The sequence below is a fragment of the Trachemys scripta genome, chromosome 2 (genome assembly GCF_013100865.1).
Source record: "Trachemys scripta elegans isolate TJP31775 chromosome 2, CAS_Tse_1.0, whole genome shotgun sequence".
Lineage (NCBI taxonomy): Eukaryota > Metazoa > Chordata > Testudines > Emydidae > Trachemys > Trachemys scripta.
The window spans coordinates 141,778,412-141,802,844 of record NC_048299.1 but is presented as its reverse complement, the minus strand read 5'-3'; the positions used below and the strand labels follow the sequence as shown (position 1 = coordinate 141,802,844).

General features: G+C 50.0%; 1 protein-coding gene across 6 annotated transcripts in view; it reads right to left on the bottom strand.

Annotated features, from left to right (window-relative positions):
* Positions 1-24,433, bottom strand: part of KANSL3 (KAT8 regulatory NSL complex subunit 3) — a 43,451-nt gene that overhangs the window by 6,692 nt on the left and 12,326 nt on the right. For 4 of the 6 annotated variants that reach the window (XR_004644615.1, XM_034761647.1, XM_034761650.1 and 1 more), the window contains exons 10-18: positions 24,126-24,326; positions 20,377-20,533; positions 18,117-18,194; positions 11,017-11,205; positions 8,991-9,075; positions 7,813-7,967; positions 6,756-6,868; positions 5,734-5,956; positions 4,610-4,743 (exon numbers count right to left, since the gene is read on the bottom strand). Coding sequence is in view for 5 of the 6 variants with exons in the window: in XM_034761647.1 (XP_034617538.1) it covers positions 4,610-4,743; positions 5,734-5,956; positions 6,756-6,868; positions 7,813-7,967; positions 8,991-9,075; positions 11,017-11,205; positions 18,117-18,194; positions 20,377-20,533; positions 24,126-24,326 (1,335 nt within the window). In the remaining variant the exon portion in view is untranslated. Of the gene's footprint in view, positions 1-1,616; positions 3,114-4,609; positions 4,744-5,733; positions 5,957-6,755; positions 6,869-7,812; positions 7,968-8,990; positions 9,076-11,016; positions 11,206-18,116; positions 18,195-20,376; positions 20,534-24,125; positions 24,327-24,433 lie in introns of those variants that run through there. The other 2 variants (XM_034761651.1, XM_034761648.1) reach the window with 2 other exon arrangements.

The following is a 24,433-nucleotide window of genomic DNA, read 5'->3' as shown; positions in this document are numbered from 1 at the left end:
AAGTGATTTTCCAACACGGAGCAGTTTTCTGAAGTAGCCCAGGCAGGGCTGGACTTGCAGGATATTCTGCAGACCCGAGAGCCTCTCTGCTTGGTGGTACTCGAGCTGATTTTGACACTATTCGTTTAAATGGCTTTATCCAAATTGAGACAAAATGTGGTTTAAAAAGTCTTGCAAACTGCAACACCCAGTGGCCGAACAGTTTATTGCTTTGCCAGAAACCCAGGTCCAATTCCTTTAGTCAGAAGGGTCTAGCCTGCTATGGAGATAGAGGCTCAACTCCATAACCCCCAGCACTGATGGGCTCTGAAGGGAGCAGATAACCTCCTCTACGAAGGCTGGGGCTGCTATATAAATGGGGGTATCCCAGAACTTGTAAAGGCAAGACTAATCTTGGACCGGGTCAGTGTCCTGAGCACTGGCACCTGCACCTTAAAGAGAAGAGGGGCTGCAATCTGCTCCATTTGAGACAAGCTGGAGCAGACTCCGAAAGTCCTTAGAAGTTGCTAGCATGGCCTGTGCTGGGCAATACATGGGTACCCGGGCACCTCTCTCACAATGCTCTGCCAGCACAGATCAGGCAGGGTTAGCGTCAGTATGTTCACTAACACCGTATAATTCATTACAGGTTCGGCCGCCAGGGTCCTGGTCTGGGAGGCAGGAGATCTGGGTGCTTTGCCCAGCTCCACCACTGCCCCACAATGCAACCTTGGGCAGGTCCCGGTCACATCCCTACCAGGATCCAGCTGGAAGCTCAGATCTCTAGCTATGTTTGCAGGGCTGGCAATTAGGGAAAAAAAACATCTTTTTAGCAAACGTGATCTGGAGTCCAACAATGCTTGTTTCTCAGAGTATCGCTGCACCCAGCAGGAGAGGACCAAAACAGAAGCCAATGGTTCAAATGAGGGTACAGAGTCCCAACACAGTTGGCACTTTCGTGTTAAACGCACCCAAGCATCCTACTGCTTCACCCCTGCTGCACAGACAGATACGTCCACTGAGCTCAATTTCCCCCGGCTCCCTTCACCAGTGCTTTCTGCACCCCGTTTTCAACCATGTCCGGGAGGCCTGGCACCTAGGGCACAAGCTGGGAACTCAGGCAGGAATGACGTTTGCTGAGGAGACAACCTCAGCTTGTCAGTACTTGATGAGGAATGGAAACCGAGATCTATTCGAACCACGCTGGCACCAAACGCTGATTCCTGCATCTGGGAGCTGGAGGATGAGGATCCCGGGGGAAAATGTTTCCCCTGACTGTGATGGTGTCTTTCTTATCGCACAGTCGAGTTCCCGGTTTTCGGCGTCGCTAATGCAAGTTCCGTGCTGATGGCCATGCCATAGGGGATGCAGGAGAGCAGACTGTGACTGGGAACTCTGAGCTGTCCAGTTTAATCAAATACCAATTTGTTATGAAGGATCTTTGCAGGAGCCCACGCCAGCGACCTGTAATTCTCAGAGGGGTATCTTCCTACATGTTCCTATGTCCAATGGTAGTTTTCAGGAGCTACCTCAACAGCTGAAGTTAAACTCAGACCTGACTCTTCCACAGATGCCTTGTAAAAAAGTTAACAACATCATTTGTCTCTCTCTCGGCTTTCAGAGATCTGAAAACTCACCCAAGATCTCTCTCCAGTGTGCTGCTTTTTTCCAAGTTCTTGAGGTGGTTCCCAACTGGCTTGAGGGCTCTTGGTGTCCCTTTTTGACCTCCAGAAGCAACATGTTCACACACACACACGGGAACTTGGACTGTCTTGCCATTTCATATGGCCGGAGCCCAGTAGATAACTGGTTTCCAAGAATCTGAGTAAAACCCAAACCTCAGCCCGGCAGGCCATAAAGTCTCTCAGTCTCACAAGGACCACGGTGTAGGCCCCCTCCTTGCCCAGTCACACATTCCTCACCCTGCAATTTCCCTATGTCAAAACACAAAATGGAGAGGCAGACCCAGGTTGCTGTAGCCCTGACAGGCCTTCAACACCAGCAGCCTGCGACGCAGCATCTGACGGTGACAGCTGAGCTAGTTATGAGGGTTTCACACAATCCATTCATGTTCTCACTTGGCTCCTGCACTTCAGCAGTTTGCAGAGCAGGGCCTAAAGGCCAGGCCTGGCTGTCACAGAGTCAGCCCTGGGGCTCAAGTAGGAGCAACTTGTGCTGTGGGGCTGAAGGCCTTAGGGTTCCGGTGCAGCCTGGGGCACAGGTCACTTGCAGGTTTACACTAGTGTCAATGGTGATTCTCTGTAATTTGACGTCTTTAAACCATGATTTGAGGCCGTCAGTGATTCAGCCAGAGGTTAAGGGTTTATTACAGGAGTAGGTGGGCCAGGTTCTGTGCCCTGTGATGTGCAGGAGGTCAGACCAGATTATCTGAATACTCCCTTCAGACCTTACGGTCTGTGATGGTTCCAACTCTAGTGATGGTGCACAATGGGTGAGGGTCTCTGGCCTGGGTTAGGCAGCTCAGGCTGGAATGTGCAAAATGGTCCTTTCTGGCTTTGACATCTGCGAATCTACGTCTCACAACTGCAAACTGACGTCAGGCAGAGCCACCCTAGGGTACGTCTCCCTGGAGATTTCACCTTCTTCCTTTTTCACTCAAGGGAGTGAACACGTTCTTGCTGCTCATTTCCTTTCTGAACTCAGCCTTCGGCTGAACTTTGCCACTGCAGTTCTGAGATCACAAGGCTGGAACATCTGACACCATTAACTGCTTCTCCATTAAACAAATCTGCCTCTAACCGGGCAGTTTGTGTTCTGGATTCAGCCCCTGGACAAGACACAGCTGGGGGCTGGGAGGACGGTGACCTGAGTCTCTTTCCCAGGGAGGGCACTTGACAGGTCAGGAGTCTACAACCTTCTTCCAACAGCAGCCGGGCTCACTCCTGTCACAGTGAGTGTGAAAAATCCCAAGGGAGATTTGTCATGAAAAAATGTTACTGTATGGCAGTGTTTTTCAACCTTTTTGATACCAGGGACTAGCTTGCCACCTTCCTAAACTGTGTCAGGGAGCTCTCAGGGACCGTGTGCACCAGTCTACAGACCGGTCGTTGAGAAGCACTGCCCTAGAGAACATGATAAATGCTGAACATTCCCACTTCACTGGGTCCTGCCACCTGCATGGGGAAGAACAAAGTGTTGGGACCTGTGGAGGAGATGACAGTATGGAGACCCTGGTGTTGCCCACAGACACCTGCCAATCATTAGCCATCCAGGTGCCTGGTCTCAGTTCAGGGATCTGAAGGCTTGAGGCACCAAGCTCCTGGCACAGGACAGGGCACCCCCCTCCCCCCCGACCTCACTTTAGTTTGCCCCTTTGTTGAAGGAGCTGAAGGAGAGCGAGACACTCTGGAGTCGAGTCCTGCAACCTGACCCGACCCCTACAGAGCCCGACTACAAGCCTCAGGGTTGGGTTGGATATTAAACAACCCAACAATCCTGGGGTGGGTCATCTCTGATTACCTCCTCCTGGCCCATGGGATTGGTGAGTTGACAGCTGTGTGCCCCACCCATCGGCCACCACCTCTCAGCACTAGGTCTGTGCCCATGAGTCGCAGCCCCTCTCATTGTGCAGCGCAGGGAGGTGCCAGCGGACAGCAGGGCATATAGCCACTGCTGCTCCAACCCCACAGGCAGGAGGCGGCAGGAGATGGACTGCAGGCACAAGGTGTAGGGATGGGAAGCTCATGTCAGGCTGAATCCCAAGGACGAGGTGGCAGCACTGACATAGGTTCAGGGGAGGCAGCCCAGGGAGTGACCGCCCTTTGGGTGCGCAGCACTTGGGCAGGGAGTGGCTGGTGGGCCAGGGTGAGGATCGGGCCACATGAGGGAGAACAGGGCTGGAGGGTAATTAGCCCTGGTAGCTCTAAGGAGGGAACAAAGTAAAGAAAATGGAGTCTGGGCTGGCAACTACACCCTTGCAGCCCCAAGGGACTAACTACAAGGGTCAGGGTCAGGTATGAAAACAACCTCAGGCTGGGTTTGGATTGTCTGTGGTTTAGTCAGGTTCAGGTCAGGATTTCAAATTAGGCCCAAATTGACCTCAGCTCTGGTGGGAGCCCCATTCTGCCTTCCTCGGCACAGAGCAGGGTCTACAAACACCTCTCCAGAAAGCCCCAAGTGTCAGAGGGACATTAAACAGGGATTCCCAGGCTGACACCAACTCCAGGTGTTTGGATCCAAAGTAATTGCCTTGGTTTGGCATTTTCAGTTGATTAAGTGCAGCAGTGACGTAACATCAGATACATTACCTGGGTAGAGGCCTCTGCGTTTGCGGCAGGAGAGGACTGATCTATCTCCAACCACTGTCCTAACTAGGCCCCTTTCTGCCCAGAGAGCATGCTCTCCCTCACAAGGCCTCATTCCACTTCGGTCTCCGCTCTAGTCACAGCACAGTGGCACAACGGCTCATAAGGGAGTAAACACCCTGGCTTCAACATTAGCAAAACCCTAGTGAGAAAATCCCAGTGGGGGTTTCTGGGCCATATGGCAGAACTCTCTCCCCAGGTGAGATGCTCCTGCACAAAACACGTGGGTCAGCAAACGCTGGTGATGGAAGCATGACATATGCCCAACTGCTTCTCTTCGCCTAAGACCAGAGGCCCAGAATTACCTGAGGTGTCTGAGTTTGCAGCTGCTGCTCCTCCAGCTGGGGCTGGATAGTCCCCACGGCTGCTTGGCTCAGGGTAGTGACACGGTTAGGCTGCCCCCGCAGGGTCACTGTAATGGTAGTTGGAGCCTTCAAGCCTGGAAGACACAGGAGCGAGGCAAGTCACCGCGACCAGCCAATCTCTGAGCGCATGCTTTACCCCAGGCTTGGTTCTTCCGTTCACAGGAAAAGCAGATCAAACAGACACAACTCCCCCCCACCAGCTGCCAGGCAGCTGCTCCCAAACTGCCAGCGACTGGAGATCAGCTGTAGGACAGTACGAACATGGAGTGTGGCAAGGATCACAGTGCCCAGCACAACATACAGCACAGCAAAGCGCTCCAGGCACAATCACTGGCAGTAATATTCAGAGACCAGCACCCAGACCCCATGCACATTTTCTATTAACGGACCACGTGCTGTGTAACGAGGACTTCAGCACGACGTAATGCGAGTTCCAGAGCACGGAGCTGATGGCTGGAATGGCAGACACTAGCTCGGGTGAGCAGACAGGGCAAAGCTGACATTGGCTGGCATCTCTGAGGAATACACAGCCCGCATCCATACCTGGATCTTGGCTCTATGGCGCCTGGAATGCTATGAATTAGGGGACTCGCTGTTCAGAGGCAGCCGCCTGGCCCTGTTTGCAAGCCATCCTAAACCATGCGAGGTATAATTCAGCCTGGTATTAAGGAACATGCAAAGGGGACTTCAATCATGTGCATGATGAAGATCGACTCCTACTGGGGAGGAGATGGCTGTTCACGGTCCACGGTGGCGGATCCCCCCTTTACTCCGCGAGGGATGTAAATTCTCTTGCTACACTCACAAATTCCAATCCCAGCTCTGCCACTGACTCACTGGGACACCTTGGGCAAATCACCTCTTCTCTCTGTGCCTCAGTGTCTCCACAGGGGGAGGCAATAGTTCCCTCCTCGCAGCAGCATCAGGAGGGTAAGTCGGCGTTCACAGAGCACTCTGAACTTCAAACAAGCTTTGTAAATGCAAACGCAAACTACAGTCTGAAAGGAGATGGGCGGGTGCCTGCATCTCCATCTCACAACCCGCCACCAGCACTAGCCCCTTACCTGCTGCTTGATTGGAGATCTGAGCCAAGCCAGGAAGGCTGCTGGCCAGCTTGGCCAGCCCACCGTTGGTCAGCAACTGGTGAATAGCCGTGGGCTTCCCGCTCCCCGAGGCTCCAAGAGACGACAAGGATGTGGCGACTGGAATGGTGCGGACAATTGTCCCGGTGCCCGTGGTTATGGCACTCAGACTCTGGATAGGTGCCGGTGTCTTCCCAGCTGAGGTCTGCCAGACAAGGCAAGTGCGGTGAGCACCAGAGAAGAAGGGGCAGGATGTCCTTCCCTGCTCCCCCTTACTCTCAAGGGCAGTTCGAGGTCTCAGAGGTCTGGCAGAGTCTTCCCAGCCTTCATCCCAGTAGGCAGCGAGTGCATCTCAGCCCAAGAATCAATGAAGTTTGGCCCTTTCACCATGGACACCCTGATTTTAAAATGAAGGGGCAGCCCATGGAGACTACTGGCCCTGACATGCAATAAACCCCCTTGATCTGCGTGGAGGCTGCTCAGATAGAGGTGGAGCATTGCAGGGTGGGACCTGAAGTCTCTGCAGGCTGCCCCTGCTAGAGCTAATGGGGTTGCAATCCACTCCACTGTGAGAAGCGAGAGTGGAAGAGGCCCAGCAGGCTCTTCTCACCCACTCCCCGGGGCTCGTGCAGGACCATTCCCTACATTACATTTTCTAGTGTTTTGTCCAGTCTAGGTTTCAATGCTTCCTGTGCCAGAACTCCCATTTGCCATGCACCTCATGCTGTCACTGCACCCAGCCTCCAGATGGGAGGGCAGGCTGCAGACAGCAGCGGTCCTTGTAGAGAAGGCACCCAACACCCTTGGTCCACAAGTACCCTCCTCCTGACCCAAGCGCCAAACACAAGAGCAGGAGCCTCAACAGAGCTTCTTACCCACAACAGAGCTCTACTTCATCCATGGCGACAAGGATGCTGTCCTCCCAAGCTCTCTAGATCCAGTTTCCCGCTCTCCAGGAGAGCCCTTGCCTATCTGAAACCCTCCATATCGCTATGGCTGCCTACCTGTATGGACGGCCCCACGGACGCTACGCTCACTGGAAGGGCTGGTGATTTGGTGCCGATGTCCTGCAGGCTGAAGCTCAGTCCCTGCAGCAGGCTGCTAGCGGATGCTGCTCCTGAAAGCAAACAAGGCTGGGGAACAACCTGCCAGGAAGAGCTAGTTTCTCACCCTTGGTGGACTAGCTTCAGCAGGAGGCTGTCCCCTTGAGTTATGCTGTCTCTTGACCTGTGGGAGCCCCTCGGTCCTCCCTATGAGCTATGTCTCCAGTAGGAAAACAACATTCTAGAACACGACCCAACATCTATCAACTCGCATGACTGCAAACAGGATGTGCGCCCAGTGTAGGCAGGGCCAGTCATGTCTAGAACCCCAGATAGCGAGCCACTTCCTGGTCCCAGGCAACTGAACTCGGTGGAAATGCTGCCGTTAGAGCTGAGCGCATCATTGATTTTTTATTTCAGAAGCTGAACCAAAAAATCTGACAAAAATGTGGTTTGGTTCAAACTGAAATTGAATTTTGATGTTTTTTCTTATCAAAACAAAATACATCTGGGGTTTGTTTGTTTGTTCTTCAGGTTTTTCTGTTTTGCTCCCGGTCATTTTTGGACGTCTTTCACCCTTTTTTAATACTAGCTAAATTATTAAACAAAACACCGTTTCAAAACAAAAAAGCTGAAATGTTCCATTTAAAAATGGGCCAAAATAAACCACTTTGGAATCCCCCCCCCCGCCATTTCTAGGTTTATACTATTTGCCAAATCTGACCTGAAAGTATCCCCAAAAATGGACTTTTCTGCAAATTTATTATTTGCTGAAACAATTGTCACCCGGTCTAGCTGCCCTTGACCTCAACAGAAACAGGGCCTGGCCCCGTGTTCCATCCTCCACCAGGCTCACTTTCCAGCTCCTGAGTAAGCCACTGGCCTCGTCAAACCGCTGGGACAGCCGAGCACTGGGAAAGCTCTCGGCCACTCCCAGGTTAGAGCAAAGGTGCAGGCAGGGAAACATACGACTAATTCCCCAGATCCATCTCGCAGGCATGAAGAAAGAGGCGGGTACCTTGGAGCGTGTTGCTAGGCTGTGCCTGCCTGCAGTGGGCGCTGCTGGCCACCAGCCTGCTCTGCAAGGAATGGAAGGCGCTGGGAGCTGTGCTGCTAGGGATCATGGCCGAGGGGGTAGAGCTGAGGGAGGGGGTTTCCGCCACAGAATTCAGCCTGGAAAACAAACAGAGAAACACGGCAAATGCACTCCAGTAACCAACAAACTCCAAGGGGATGTATTTCCAGGACAAAGATTGCAGCCAGGGGGTCAAACGCAGCCCATAGCTACTCTTCTGGAAGGGCTGGTTGAGGTTGAAAACTGTACTGTGGTGAACTCAAAAAACAGCAGCAGCGGCTGTGCCTCCATGTTGGGAGATAGAAGCACGCACAGAGTAGGATGTCTATTTCTGAAATGAGGGGTGACTGTAGCCCTCTGCCCCCATGCCATACTGACCGGGTGTTATACACAGAGACTCCACCTTTGGAGTTAAAGGGACTTCTCAATTTAAAACTGTTTTTATTTTCCAGATCCTGACTCCAGTTCCTGGTTAAAGGAAGGGCTGCCGCTCTGAGGCATACAGCAAACCAGAGCAGCACCATGGGAGATGAGAAGACTAAAACAGCATTAGATGCACAGCAAGAACACACACACCCCACCCCGGGGGGGGGGGAAAGGGGGTATTTCAAAGGAGAATTACTTTAAATACTCCTCCAGCCCTGGGGAGCAAGAGTTTGGCAGCAGGCAGGGCTGCCGCACTGGCAGAGACAAGGGCCGGGCCGGGAAGATTCTTTAAGGACAGGAACTGGAGTCCAGGTTAAGACAGAGGATGCAGGGAGAGATAAAGCAGTGCTAGGGTCACAAAAGATCAGGAAGTTGAATCTATCATTTCAATCTTTGTCTCCATCATATAGAGAGAGATATACCTACCACCAGGACACCCTCCCCGCTACTCCCCTCGCTCTGCCAATACGTCTCAGGACTGCCCTGCAACAAGTCAACACCCACAAGGGGTAGGTTCCAGGGGGTTGGATGTCTCCTGTATCTCAGGATTCAGACTCAGAGCTGGACATCTGACATGTCCTTTCACACTCAAGGTCTGAGGAAGTGGCAGACCCTGGAATCACTGCTCTCTGGAGCCTGGCATCGGCTCAGCTCTCTCAGAGCTCCACAGATTAAAAATAAAACGATACACTCACTTGGGGGTGGTAAGTAATCCCGAGAGCTCCTTCACGCCTGACCCAGACTGGCCTGCGGTCACGGTGGGGAGCTTTCCTGCCACACCTGTGGGAAATAAAGAAAAACAAGAGACGTAAAGCTCTGCCCTATTCCAGCCTGTGGGGAATCCCCGCGATCACACACGACCCAGTGCCACAGAGCAGTGTGGGGGGAACCGAGCTCATCCTGCTGCTCGGAGCACTTTTTAAAGGAAAGCTCCAGTGCAGTCCCAGATATTTTCTAGCACGTTCTAGGAGAGCGAGTCGTTCCAGAAACATCAAACCGAATAGAATCACTAATAAAACCAGGAAGTTGCCATTGCGACAATCTCGTGATGCACAATAGGACTGAGGAAATCAGCTTCAACATTGGAAAGCACTGGATACCAGGTGCTCGGCACAGGGATGCAAGCATCTCTGGTGACGTCCACTAATCCGCTTCTACTAATTCTCTCCTTCACTCGCACCCCCACTTCCACCTTGCCAGATTATTATTATAATACAATTCTACTGCCTCGATGGATCATTGAGCACATGCCGGTTTTCTAGTGGTTGATTTTGTAAGCATTCTATTGAGACACTTTACAAAATACACAGAAAGGCCGGTGAGTTACAATATTTGTTTATTGCGGTGTTTGGGATACAAATGCGTTTGTCCTGTGTATTCCTCCTGCTCACGCACGGTAAGAGGGAATTCTTGTTTGGTTCATGTTTACTTCTGCATTTCATTTTTTTTCTGTGAAAAGAAATAAAGTTTTGAAAATTAAAAAAAAAGTCCAGGAAATCAGAGACTTTCAAAGCTGTTGAAGGTAAGCCACAATATATTCATTAGTTAATTTTCACAGTAAAACCAACTGTTAAATTAACCAAGAAATGTTGCAAAATGGATCGATTTACTTTACAGCTTTGAAAAATCTCTGATTTCCCAGGGCTTTGGAATGGCGTGCTGACCCTTTCAGCTTTACACCGCACACTAATTCTGCTCACTCACAATTACCTTTAAGAGTTGTTTTTTGGTGCTCCAAGCAGAAGTCCTACTATGCATCAACCTGGCCTACCACAACAGAGAGTTTCCTTCATGTACCGTGGTTACAATAAGCAAATAAAATTCCTGGCCTCCTCTACAGTGTTGAAGGGAAACAAAGCTGAACACACTACAGCTCTCTCTGGACTGCAGCTCACCAGGTTGCAACTCATGTCACAGCAGGGTTTTCCTAACCCAGGAGAAGACTGGAGAAGAGTTGGGTTTTGCACATGTACATATAAAAGGTGTATTTGACAGGCCATTGCAATGCCCAAGGGGATCAGCAGAGCAGGAAACTATTCTATACCGAGAATACACAGAGATTCTTCTAGTGGGAGCCAACATCAAATCCCAACATGGTCCTCCCTTTATGGCAGGAGCAGGTCCCGGATGAGATCTTTGCAGAGAGATTCCAACCTGTTTGGGAGTCCTTTGTTGTCACTTCTACAGCATCAGGGTATGAGGGACACTTAAGCAAGCCACAGACTTACAAAACCGAACCAGACCGAGTGTCCCTCAAGACCAGCATCCTGCATCCAGCAATGGCCTGAAGCTTCAGAGGAAAGTGAAGAGACCATCTCCCTCCCAACTCAGTAGATGGTGCAATGTCATACATGGAGGGAAAACTCCTTTTTGCCCCCCACACAATCAGCCTTTCACCCTGGCACATGCAATTTGAATGACTCTCTAGAACCGAAGTTTATGCCATAGGCTCTGCTGTGTATCTATTAAGGGACTTCAATCCCCAGCCTTCCCCAAGCATCACTGCGCACCAAGTCGCTGGCACCTGGAACCACTTAGACTGCCTGCCATGTCTAAATCCTTAAAGAAGAAGGTTCCTACCGCTTTGGCTCCATCTTTGTCAGCAGACACATCCTCATACCCAGAGCTGGCCTGCGACACACCAACTACCTGCTCTCCATGTAAATGTCACTGAAGGTAAATGTCTCTGGTTTAAAGAGCAGTTCTGGAACTGGGACTCACTTTCCGGCTGTGCAACGTGGGGCACTCCATTCCCTGTGCCAGCAGCTTCCCCGTGGGAGACAATGGTCACCTTGATTTTGGCTCGCTTGGAGGATTTGCTGCAATGGGTCGGGCTGGGGGTTTGATGTCTCTTCAGCTGCATTCGCACATCTTCTTTCTCAGTCCCTTCTGGCTGCTCTGAGACTGGAACTGGGGGAGACAGAAGCATATATTTGAAACCAATACCTGGTGCCTTGAGCATAATTCCAGCACAGATGATAATGCAATATATACCCAGAGAGGGACATAAACCCATGCATATTCTCCACAGCTTCCTTCATGCTGCCCCCTCCTGCCACCCATACACCAGGACTCAGACTCTAAGGTCAGAAAGGACCATCATGATCATCTACACTGACTCTGGCTGAGTCACTGACGGCCTCAAATTATGGTTTAAAGACGTCAAGTTACAGAGAATCACCATTGACACTAGTGTAAACCTGCAAGTGACCCGTGCCCCAGCTGCACCGGAACCCTAAAGCCTTCACTCCCACTGCACAAGTTGCTCCCGCTTGAGCCCCAGGGCTGACTCTGTGACAGCCAGGCCTGGCCTTTAGGCCCTGCTCTGCAAACTGCTGAAGTGCAGGAGCCAAGTGAGAACATGAACGGATTGTGTGAAACCCTCATAACTAGCTCAGCTGTCACCGTCAGATGCTGCGTCGCAGGCTGCTTGTGTTGAAGGCCTGTCAGGGCTACAGCAACCTGGGTCTGCCTCTCCATTTTGTGTTTTGACATAGGGAAATTGCAGGGTGAGGAAGGTGTGACTGGGCAAGGAGAGGGCCTACACCGTGGTCCTTGTGAGACTGAGAGACTTTATGGCCTGCCTGGCTGAGGTTTGGGTTTTACTCAGACTCTTAGAAACCAATTATCTACTGGGCTCCGGCCATATAAAAGGGCAAGACAGTCCAAGTTCCTGTGTGTGTGTGAACGTGGTGCTTCTGGAGGTCAAAAAGGGACACCAAGAGCCCTCAAGACAGTTGGGAACCACCTCAAGAACTTGGAAAAAAGCAGCAAAGACTGGAGAGAGATATCTTGGGTGAGATTTCAGATCTCTCTGAAAGCCGAGAGAGACACAAAAGATATTGTTAACATTTTTACAAGGCATCTGTGGAAGAGTCAGATCTGAGTTTAACTTCAGCTGTTGAGGTAGCTCCTGAAAACTACCATGGGACACAGGAACATGTAGGAAGATGCCCCTCTGAGAATTACAGGTCACTGGCGTGGGCTCCTGTAAAGAACCTTCACAACAAATTGGTATTTGATTAAAGGTCTGCCAAAGAGCTGTTTGAAAATAGTGCCCATTATTTACCTGGACCGGAGAGGGCCATATTTACTGCAATATTACAGAGTCTGTCACTGTCTGTGGGTTGAGCAAAGGGACTAGCAGCACGCCAAGGCTTCAGCATTTGGTTGATTTGTTTCCTCTGTTTTATATTATTTTCCTTATTCTAATCCTTAAATACAGTGAAAGGCCCTGTTGTGCCAGGTGCTGCACAGACGTTGAGGTGGACACAGGATTTTCAGTATAGAATCTAGATGTTTCAAACTCAGGCTGCTTCCTGGGGAGATTTTGGGGGAGGGCCCAGCAAGACCCAGGGAAATGGAAGTTGGTTACTGAGGGCTGGTCTATGTTGCCTTAACTACAAAATTTCACATCCTGTGCAATGTAATTAACCCGCCCGAAGCCCCGGTGTAGACACCACTAGTCGACAGAAAAGGTGGGTTTACTACGGCGCTGGCAGACCCGCTTCTGTCACTCTAGTGAGTGTGAACATGGCAGCAGCCCAGCTGCAGCGCTGCATCTGTGCCGCTGTAGCATTTCTTGCATAGACATACCCTGAGCCAGCCCACAGAACAACACTTCATACTAAACATGCAAACTTTTCTGCAGAGTCCCCCACGACAGAAGGGGACGGATGAAGCTGCCCTGGGCTCAACTCTAATAGCACGTTTCCAAAATGCCCTGTGTCGAATTTCCCCCAGCTCCCTTCACCAGTGCTTTCTGCACCCCGTTTTCAATCATGTCCGGGAGGCCTGGCACCTAGGGTACAAGCAGGGAACTCAGGCACGAATGACGTTTGCTGAGGAGACAACCTCAGCTTGTCAGTAGTTGGTGGGAAATTCCTTCTTGACCCCAAATATGGTGACCAATTCGATCCTACGCATTTGGGTAAGACCCACCAGCCAGACACCCGGGGAAGAATTCTCTGTAGTAACTCAGAGCCCTCCCCATCTAGTGTCCCATCTCTGGCCGCTGGAGAGTGCTCTCTCTCCTTACCACTCACGTCTCTAACCCGATTTCCCCGTGCGTCACAAACTGCTGCATTTAGAATGAGCTCTTCACATTCTAAGGCAACGCAGTCTAAGGACCCTGTCTTTTTCTGCACTGAAGCACAGTGCAGGCTTATCACTCTATGAACCACCGCAGTAATAATGCCCCTTACCAAAGTGTTTTTCATTTCCAAAACACAGTACAAATACCAGCCCTTCATCCCATATCCCCATTTTACCCATGGGGAAACTTGTGGCCCAGAGAAAGGTAAAGGGACTTGTCCAAATTCACACAAGTCTTTGTCAAAGCTGGGACTAGACCTCAGCTGCTGACTCCCGGTGCTCTGCTCCAGCCGTCCCTGCACTGCAGCGCATATTGCTAGACTCCAACATTCATTGCTTTGCAAGAGTCAGTTCTTTATCGTGTTTCCTGGGTGCTCACCACCACAACTGTGCAGCTCAATCATTCCTGTACGTACCCTCGCAACACCCCTGCAAGGCAGGGTAACACTGTTATCCCCAAGGTACAGATGACGAACTGAGGTCCACAAAGACTAAGGCCCAAATCCTTCAAGGTATTTAGGTGCCTAATTCCCATTGATTTCAGGATTGAGGCTCTGTTCCTAAGTGGCAGGCCCAAGGTGACACAGGGCATCTGTGGCAGAGCTAGATCCCCTGCCTCTGTCCGATATCCTAACCTGTCTGGCCTCACATAGGCAAGCCGAGACTTCCATTTTCCTGCTCAACAGTTCCTTTGTACCTCATCCTCCCAACCTGCCCCGCCCCAGCACAACTGTTCTGTCCTGAGGCCTACTCTGTAAATTCTCTGGAGCACACACCACCGCTCCTAGCAAAGTGGGACCCTCATCATGCCTGGTACCCTGGGCACTAGGGGAACAGAAGTGATAATTAACCACAAGACCATCCTTCCTCAGGACCACATCTTGCCCATTTGTATTCCACTGTTGATCTGTAACTGCATAATCTCAATTTGGAACCCTGGAGTTCATGGCTTGCACCATGGTGTCCATCTCTTCACTGAAGAAGTAAGCCTGGTGCAGGAGAACAAGCAAGGGTGATGAAATGAAGGCCGGCTTTCCAATGCAAAAGGTGCAACTCTACAGTGCTCAGAAAGGGAATTCCCACCACACCTGGTCTCAGTCCACGCTGGGCTAAGGGGCGATAGGAGTAAGGTACATGACACCAACCCTCTGCAAGCACTTTGGAGGACAGGATTAGAACTCAGAATGACCTGGACAAATTAGAGAAATGGTCTGAAATCAGCAAGATGAAACTCAATAAAGACAAGAGCAAAGTACTGCACATAGGAAGGAAAAATCAAAAGCACAACTAGAAAACGGAGAATAACTGGCTAGCTCATAGTACTGCTCAAAAGGATCTGTGGGTCACTGTGGATCACAAACTGAATATGAGCCAACAATGCGATCCAGTGGTGAAAAAGGCTACTACCATTCTGGGGTGCATTAGCAGGAATGTGGCATGTAAGACATGGGAGGTAATTGTCCCACTCTGCTGAGCACTGGTGAGGCTGCAGCTGGAGTACTATGACCAGTTCTGGGCGCTGCACTTGAAGAACGATGTGGATAAACTGGAGAGAGTCCAGAGGAGAGCACCAGACATGATAAAAGATGTAGGAAACCTGACCTGTGAGGAGAGGTTACAAAAACTGGAGACATTGAGTCAGTCTTGAGAAAGGAAGACTGAGGAGAGACCTGAGAACAGTCTCAAATACATTAAGGGCTGTTATAAAGATGACACTGATCAACTGTTCTCCATGTTCACTGAAGGCAGAACAAGTAGTAATAGACTTAATCTGCAGCAAGCAAGATTTAGGTTAGAGATTAGGAAAAACTTTAACTCTGAGGGGAGTTAAGCTCTGGAACAGGCTTCCAAAGGAGGTTGCAGAATCCTCATCACAGCAGGTTTTTAAGAACAGGTGGGCAAACACCTGTCAGGTTTGGTCTAGGTTTACTTGGCCCTGCCTCAGCACAGGGGGCAGGACTAGGTGACCTGTCACAGTCCCTTCCAGCCCTGCGGTTCTAAATTCAAGAATATACAAAGCCTGCAAAAAGTCACTGAGGTAGTTAATTCCTTCTCCTATGGGGGTGGTGGAGGAGGGGCGGATGTGTAGAAGAAATAGTCTGTCCTTGGGGTCCAAGTTCCTTACTGAACAGCCTTCATGCTCCTGGAGATAAATGACACCACTTTGCAGGAGCAGGTCCCCTGACCTACTGCTGGGGGAGAGTGCAGTTGAACCACTTTACTGCTAGGCATTTATTTGCTGGCACTGCTCTAACCCAATGCAAGCATCAATGCATTATTATCTTAGCACCTGCACCCAGGGTCCTGCTTTGAGGGAGCAAGGTGGGGTGCTGACTGCTAACAGACGTGCAAAGCTTAAATACCTTCCCCAGCACTGCGAACATGCCGAGTGAATGGAACTACCCAGAGAGTTTCTGATCACCTATGCAAAGAGATTACAGGCATCAGTTCCGCTGTGAAAGCCCCTGAGACCGCCTGAGCATCAACCGCACCACACAGCGCCATCAGCTGGGCAGCACCATGAAATGGCACCTGCAGGGGGAAGTGATGCTACTACTCCTCAAAGCATCCATGATAGTCTGTAGGAACCAGTGATCAAACACCCGCCCTTGCATTCTGCATGATCAAAGCCTCCTTCATTACATGGTTACTGTGGCGCACACAGACTCCTGTTCTCACAACAGATGGAAAGAGCTCCCTGTGTGCTCAGGCTAACCCCCAGGCACCAGCTCTCTGAGCTATAGTTAGACATACCTACTGCTCCCACTTCACCATGGCTTCCCACCACGCTGCTCTCCTGCAGCCAGGCTGAATCGCTCTCCTCAGTCCCACTGACGCAGAAGCAGCTGGGCTGAAAGACAGTGTGACCAGCCCTGGGTTCACACTAGCTACTGTCAGAGCTGCCAGTGGGCAAATCCAATGTAACCACATGAAGGCATTTTCCCATAACGTGCTGGATGGCAGATACGGAGGTGCCCCTTTGATGGTGTGGAACACTGCACACCTGGATCCTACTGATGCTGCCTGTTCGATGCTCCAGAAACAGGGTGAGGGGGGTGAAGCACTGGAACGGGTTCCCTAGGGAAGTGGTGGAATCTCCATCCATAGAGGTTTTTAAGGTCAGGCTTGACAAAGCCCTGGCTGGGATGATTTAGTTGGTTATTGGGTCCTGCTCTGAGCAGGGGGTTGAACTCGATGACCTCCTGAGGTCCCTTCCAACCCTGCTATTCTATGAGGCTGCTGCCAATATGTCCCAGGGAAAAATCTCTTCCCATCCGGAGAGCATGCGAGCAAGAATAACCCCAGTTAAGCACTGAATCCTTTTTGTGCCTGTGAGCTGCTGTTGGGTATTCAGACCCTGTGGGGAAGTGCAGAGCTACTCTGCTGAGTCACCCAGGCAGCCTGACCAGGTGGACCTCATTACCTCCAACACGGTAGTAGAAAAAACAAAGTTCTCAGAGGCAGAGCTTAAGGGAGGGAGAACTCAATAAGTAATCAGCCTAGACTAGGACCTGCTTGTCTATACAGTCCTGCCTGGCTTTGTTATATCACTTCTGGATACAGCCAAACCCCAAGAAAGGAGTGTCTGGACAATAACCAATTGTGTGTGTTAGGCAGAGAGAGGGATGGGAACCTCCTGGTATCTCAGAGAACCCAATTACAGCACCCCACAGTCCCACTGGTCTCCAGCTAATTATCCAGAGCTTCATTCATTTAGACAAGAAGCCACCAGCACTATGCCATGATGAACCGTGCTTTACAGAGAGGTGTTCCTCTATCATGCTCGCACTCCCCACATCCAGGGGACACCCACTCTGGCACTGACGGGTCATGTCATGACAAAGCAACTCACATTAGAGAGAGATCCGGGTATTACTACAACTGAAATGTCTCCCAACCCTCCCACCAGCCTAACCCTGCTAAAATCCTCCTTCAGATCTTTGTCACCCACCTCTTCTAACCTCAAGTCCTTCAGCTTGACTCCACAGCAGGGGCCAATGCCATTGGAGGCAATGAAGTTGCATCCATTTAGCTGAGCTATGAATCTAGTCCCCTCATCTCTGGGTCTCAGAGGCTCTGACATACAGTATCCAGTGTCTTCCTTCAGTCCCATCCTCCCACTATCAACACTGGCTTCCTATTCATTTCAGGATCCAATTCAGCACTGCCTTCCTGCTTTCCCAAGGAGTCCCTCGCCCTCCCTACCCACTCCTCTGCTGTTCCTCCTCCAACTCTCCATGGGTTTGGAAAGATGCTCCAGCCGGCCTCTTTGAGCCACTAAGCAGCCCCGTCTCTGCACCCTCGACAGGCTGTCCAAAGCACTTTCCCATACCATGCATCAAGGAAGCGCCTTCCATGTCAAAAGCACAACTGCCCGTGCTGGGGTCTGCATCTCAGCCAGTCAGACCCAGCACACAAAGGGTTACGCTCCTGACCACAAGAAGCTGCCAGGTCACCCACATGATTCCACAGTCCATCACAGCAAACCACTGCGAAATCATGTCACTCCCAGGGAACATTTACCTGCCAGAGAGAGGGAAAGCCAGCGGAGGGATGTGGCTGTTTTGCTTCAGCTCCCACTACAGCAATGAGAAAGCAAGGAGCAGAGAGAGGGGAACCACACGCTGGAACACCCCCCAAACCAGTGCAAGGAGGAGAGGAAGGTGATGGAGGAAAGCCAGAGGAGGAAGGAAGCGGAGAGAGAGAGGAAGTGAGGAGATACTCACCAAAGAGACATGAAGAGGTGCCAGGAGGAAGAACTTTCCTCACCAGCATGTTTTGTTTCAGAAAAGCAGCAAACTGAGCTGAAATGAATCAGAGAGAATTACAGTATCACAGCTGGCTCTCACTGGGGGAGGGAGGGGACAGGCAGGGGGCAGGCAGCTCTGCAGCCACCACTCACTCTCCAGGACCCAAACTGGCCAGCAGAGAGCTCTGCAGACCCCACTAACTCTCTAGGACCCACAGCTGGCCAGCGGGAAGCTCTGCACACCCCACTCACTCCCTGGGACCCACAGCTGGTCCGCGGGGAGCTCTGCACACCCCTCTCACTCCCCTAGACCCACAGCTGGCCAACCCAGTGGGACCCACTCACTCTGACAGATGGAAGACAGCTTCGTGATGCAGCCTCAGGGCATCTGGAGACAGCACTGACTGATCCCTGAAACTGCAATGCATCACACCCTCCTGGGAAGGGGCAACAGGTCTGGAGACATCCTTTTCCCTCCCTCCCTGAGAACACTACCAAACTACACACCATCCTTCCCACAGCCCCATGACTACCGCCTCCAGGGAGCACGAGCAGGCTTGAGATGTCTAGTATTGGAGCTGTGCACACAGACGCCCTTCAGCTAGTCACACTGGGCATCTCTGAGCTGAAATGCTGGCAATGACTGGAAAACAGTAACTAGTACACGCAAACATTCATTGCCACAAAACTTCGATGAACCTCCCTCTCGACTGTCTTTACCCTGCAGAAGTGTCTGCCAAGATACCCACCACAGAGCCTTCTCCTGCTCAGTTCCCTTCACGCACTCACCAGGAACTTGCTCCTATAGCTAAAACATAGGCCGGAGCAGACTTCAACGGTTCTTGCATTGCTCTACTATGTGGGAGACCTGGACTCAAGTTCCAGTCTGCAACCTACTGTGAACCAGAGAAAGAATGCATAGAACTAGCAGGAACACAGGGCAATGCTGAAGGGGAACTGGCAGGCCTGTTCGGATCTGTCCTGAGCAAAGGAAGCAAGAAAGATTGGAGACTGGAGAACTACTTCCCAATTATCATAGAATCATAGAATATCAGGGTTGGAAGAGACATCAGGAGGTCATCTAGTCCAACCCCTGCTCAAAGCAGGACCAATCCCCAACTAAATCAATAGTGTTTGCCAGGAGGGCTTATCTATGGTCCATCCGTGACAAAATATTATCCACAAGTTCCAGAGGAAAACATACCTGCCACTCCACTGAGAGACAAGGCAGGGGAGGTAATATCTTTTATTGGACTGACGTCTGTTGGCGAGAGAGACAACCTTTCGAATTTATACAGCGCTCCTGTTCTGGTAACTCAAAAGTTTGTCTCTCTCACCAACAGAAGTTGTTCAATAAAAGATATCATCTCACTCACCTGGTCTCTCTAATATCCTGGGATCAACATGGCTACAACAACCCCACCTACACTGACAGACCACTGACTGTCAGACCTTTCCAATCTCTTTCCCCGCACGACTGAAGGTGCATCCCAAGATCTTATCAGCATCCCACAGGACAAAAAACACGGCTCAGGTTAGCCTTTCCTTCTTGGTGGCTGGCCCTCCCCGCCTTCTAGACCGGGGTAGTCAATTATTTTTTGTCAAGGTCCAAGATCAAGGTTCAGTCATGGTCCAAATTCCAGAAAAAACAACAACAATGATGATAATAAGTAAATAAGATTTTGGGGTCCGTTCAAAAGCATCTGGCAGTCTGGATTTGGCCTGCGGTCCGCCTACTGACTACCCCTGCGCTAGACCCTCATCTTCATCCCGTCTCAGTGGCCTGACCCACCCCAACCACCCTTTACTCCCTAGAAAAATCTTCACCGATACAAACCACCAACCCATCAAGCGCTCCCAAATGGATGTACCCACACCCACTGGGCCGACATTCTACAACTGCACGATGATTTGGCCACCAGGATGGGCAAAGACCCTTCCCAGGCTCAGCAATAGCAAAACAAAGGCCTGTAAGTGACTCACCCTTTTATGGCACAGAGACTACCATTTCCTGCCCAGAGTCAGCTCCCATATGCCACTGCTTAGGAGTGACAGTGCATAGGGCCTGAGCTGTGGGGAGACTGCCCCATCTGAATGTCACACAGCCAAAGGAAGTTTGCAGACTTTAGATTAGTCCTGCAGGGCAAAGTATGAGCATAGCTGGACAGTGACACCCCCAAGAGGCTTTACCAGGGTAACAAGGAGAAAGCAAGTGGAGCAAGCTGCTGGAGCGTTACCTTGTGCCTGCTTGTGTGTCAGGACCCCGTCTGTTCTCTGCACATGTCTCTTCAGAAGCTGTGTGGCACCCATCTGGCTGGACTTCTGGACAGATGACACAGCAGCCATTTTGGTTTTGGGACTCGAGGTGGGGCTACTGGAGACACTGGACAGATCCTGCCCAAACGAGAAGGGAAGCCCCATCCAGTCAGGTTTCCATGGCAGGATGCAGCGATGGGTTATTCATAATGCTTGGTGTAGCAATTATTTTACATCTCCACAAATCGGTAGTTCCCACTTGACCCTCACAACCCCCGATGACCAAGCTTGATATCACCATCCCTGTTTTACTGATGGAGAGACTCAGGCATGGAGGGCAGGTAACCTGCCCAAAGTCACACCAGGAGTCAGTATCAGAGCAAGGATTAGCATTCAGGAATTGAAGCCTCCTCGCCCGGCACTCCGACCCCCAGGCCAAGCCCCCCCCCCCCCCCCCCCCCCGCACCCGCACCCCGACCCCTAGCCCAGCCCCCCCCCCCCGTCCCCCACACACACACCTCTGCACTCCGACCCCCAGCCCAGGCGCCCTCCCGCTTATATACCAATGCTAGAAGTCTAAATAACAAGATGGGTGAACTAGAGTGCCTCCTATTAAATGAGGATATTGATGTAATAGGCATCACAGAATCTTGGTGGAATGAGGATAATCAATGGGACACAGTAATACCAGGGTACAAAATATATCGGAAGGACCGAACAGGTCGTGCTGGTGGGGGAACGGCACGATATGTGAAAGAAGGCATAGAATCAAATGAAGTAAAAATCTTAAATGAATCAAACTGTACCACAGAATCTCTATGGATAGTAATTCCATGCTTGAATAAGAATATAGCAGGAGGGATACATTACCGACCACCTGACCAGGATGGTGATTGTAACTGTGAAATGCTCAGGGACATTAGAGAGGCGATAAAAACAAAAACTCAATAATAATGGGGGATTTCAACTATCCCCATATTGGCTGGGTACGTCACCTCAGGACGGGATGCACAGATGAAGTTTCTGGACACCATAAATGACCACTTCTTGGAGCAGCTAGTGCTGGAATGCACACAAGGAGAGGCAATTCTTGATTTAGTCCTAAGTGGAGCACAGGATCTGGTCCAAGAAGTAATCTACCTGAACTGCCATAACATAATAAAATTTAACATCCCTGTTGGGGAGTAGGGGAAGAACCCACTACAGCAGCCCACCACGGGTAGCATTTAATTTCAGACAGGGGAACTACACTAAAATGAGGAGGTTAGTTAAACAGAAATTACAGCGCAAAAAGTGAAATCTCTGCAAGCTGCATGGAAACTTTTTAAAGACACCGTATAGAGGAACAACTTAACTGTATGCCCCAAATTAAAAAACATAGTAAGAGAACCAAAAAAGTGCCACAATGGCTAAACAACAAAGTAAAAGAAGCAGTGAGAGGCAAAAAGGCATCCTTTAAAAAGTTGAAGTTAAATCCTAGTGAGGAAAATAGAAAGGAGCACAAACTCTGGCAAGTGAATTGTAAAAAAATATAATTAGGAAGGCCAAAAAGAAATTTGAAGAACAGCTGGCCAAAGATTTAAAAAGTAACAGAAAAAAATGTCTTAAGTACATCAGAAGCAGGAAGCTGCTAAACAACCAGTGGGGCCACTGGACGATCGAGGTGCTAAAGGATCACACAAGGACAATAAGGCCATTGCAGAAAAACTAAATGAATTCTTTGCATCAGTTTTCACACCTGAGGGAGATTCCCAAACCTGAGCCATTCTTTTTAGGTGACAAATCTGAGGAACTGTCCTTGATTGAAGTGTCATTAGAGGAGGTTTTGGAACAAATTGATAAATAAAATAGTAATAAGTCACCAGGACCAGATGGTATTCATCCAAGAGTTCTGAAGGAACTCAAATGGGAAATTGCAAAACTAATAACTGTGGTATGTAGCCTATCATTTAAATCAACTTCTACACTAAATGACTAGAGGACAGCTAATGTGATGCCAATTTTAAAAAGGGCTCCAGAGACGATCCCAGCAATTACAGGCCGGGAAGCCTGACTTCAGTATTAGGCAAATTGGTTGAAACTACAGTAAAGAAAAGAATGATCAGACACGTAGATGAACACGATTTGTTGGGGAAGAGTCAATATGATTTTTGTAAAGGGAAATCATACCTCACCAATCTACTAGAATTCTTTGAGGGAATCAACAAGCATGTGGACAAGGGGGATCCAGTGGATATAGTGTACTTAGATTTTCAGAAAGCCTTTAACAAGGTCCCTCACCAAAGGCTCTTAAGCAAAGTAAGCTGTAATGGGATAAGAGGGAAGGTCCTCTCATGGATTGGTAACTGGTTAAAAGATAGGAAACAAGGGGTAGGAATAAATGGTCGGTTTTCAGAATGGAGAGAGGTAAATAGTGGTGTTCCCCAGGAGTCTGAATTGGGCCCAGTCCTATTCAACATACTCATAAATGATCTGGAATAAGGAGTAAACAGTGAGGTGGCAAAATTTGCAGATGATACAAAACTACTCAAGACAGTTAAATCCCAGGCAGACTGCAAAGAGCTACAAAAGGATCTCTCAAAACTGCGTGACGGGGCAACAGAATGGCAGATGAAATTCAATGTTGATAAATGCAAAGTAATGCACATTGGAAAACATAAACCCAACTATACATATAAAATGATGGGGTCTAAATTAGCTGTTACCACTCAAGAAAGAGATCTTGGAGTCATTGTGGGTAGCTCTCTGAAAACAGCCAATCGATGTGCAGCGGCAGTCAAAAAAGCGAACAGAATGTTGGGAATCATTAAGAAAGGGATAGATAAGCAGAAAATATCATATTGCCTTTATATAAATGCATGGTATGCCCACATTTTGAATACTGCATGCAGATGTGGTTGCTCCATTTCAAAAAAGATATATTGGAATTGGAAAAGATTCAGAAAAGGGCAATAAAAACGATTAGTGGTATGGAACGACTTCCGTATGAGGAGAGATTAAAAAGACTGGGATTTTGCAGCTTGGAAAAAAGACGACTGAAGCGGGATATGATAGAGGTCCATAAAATCATGACGGGTGTGGAGAAAGTAAATAAGGAAGTGTTATTTACTCCTTATAACACAAGAACTTGGGGTCACCAAATGAAATTAATAGGCAGCAGGTTTAAAACAAACAAAAGGAAGTATTTCTTCACACAACCCACAGTCAACCTGTGGAACTCCTTGACGGAGAATACTGTGAAGGCCAAGACTATAACAGGGTTAAAAAAGGAACTGGATAAGTTCATGGAGGATAGGTCCATCAATGGCTATTAGCCAGGATGGGCAGGGATGGTGTCCCTTAGCTTCTGTTTGTCAGAAGCTGGGAATGGGCCACAGGGGATAGATCACTTGCTGATTACCTGTTCTGTTCATTCCCTCTGGGGCACCTGGCAGTGGCCACTGTCGGAAGACAGGATACTGGGCTGGATGGACCTTTGATCTGACCCACTATGGCTGTTCTTATGTTCTTAAGCCTTGCAGGAAACCTTAACATGCAACTCATCTATTTTGGAAGAGCCATTTGCCACCACGTGAGCAGCTGACACCTCCATAAGCACCCCTCTCTCCCTCCACACTGACATCATCTCTGTGCTCTCACAGCCTGGCTCCTCAGTGCAAAAACAGCCCACAAAATGGTCATTCAAACACAGGCCTTCCCCAGCTCCACATCCCAGAGGGCCAGTCCTTACCTCTGAGCCAGAAGGCGAGGCCGGCACCTTGGCTGCCGGGGAGGTGGGACTGCTGGTTCTTTCTGGCAAGTCAAACGACAGGTCCCTCCTGGTCAAGTCACGTGGTTTCTTCTTTTTCTCGGCATCGAGGTCCCTGGGGTCGGAGCCTGAATGGTTATCCGCGCGGGTGAGGACTCCGGTCAGGAAGTCAGCTATTTCATCCTACACAGGGGTCAGACGTCTCTTAACAACTAGCCTCCACGGTTTGCCTAGAAGCAGCTTCCAGTTACTGCCCTGCTAGGGTGCAGGGAATTTAGCTGAATGGGCTA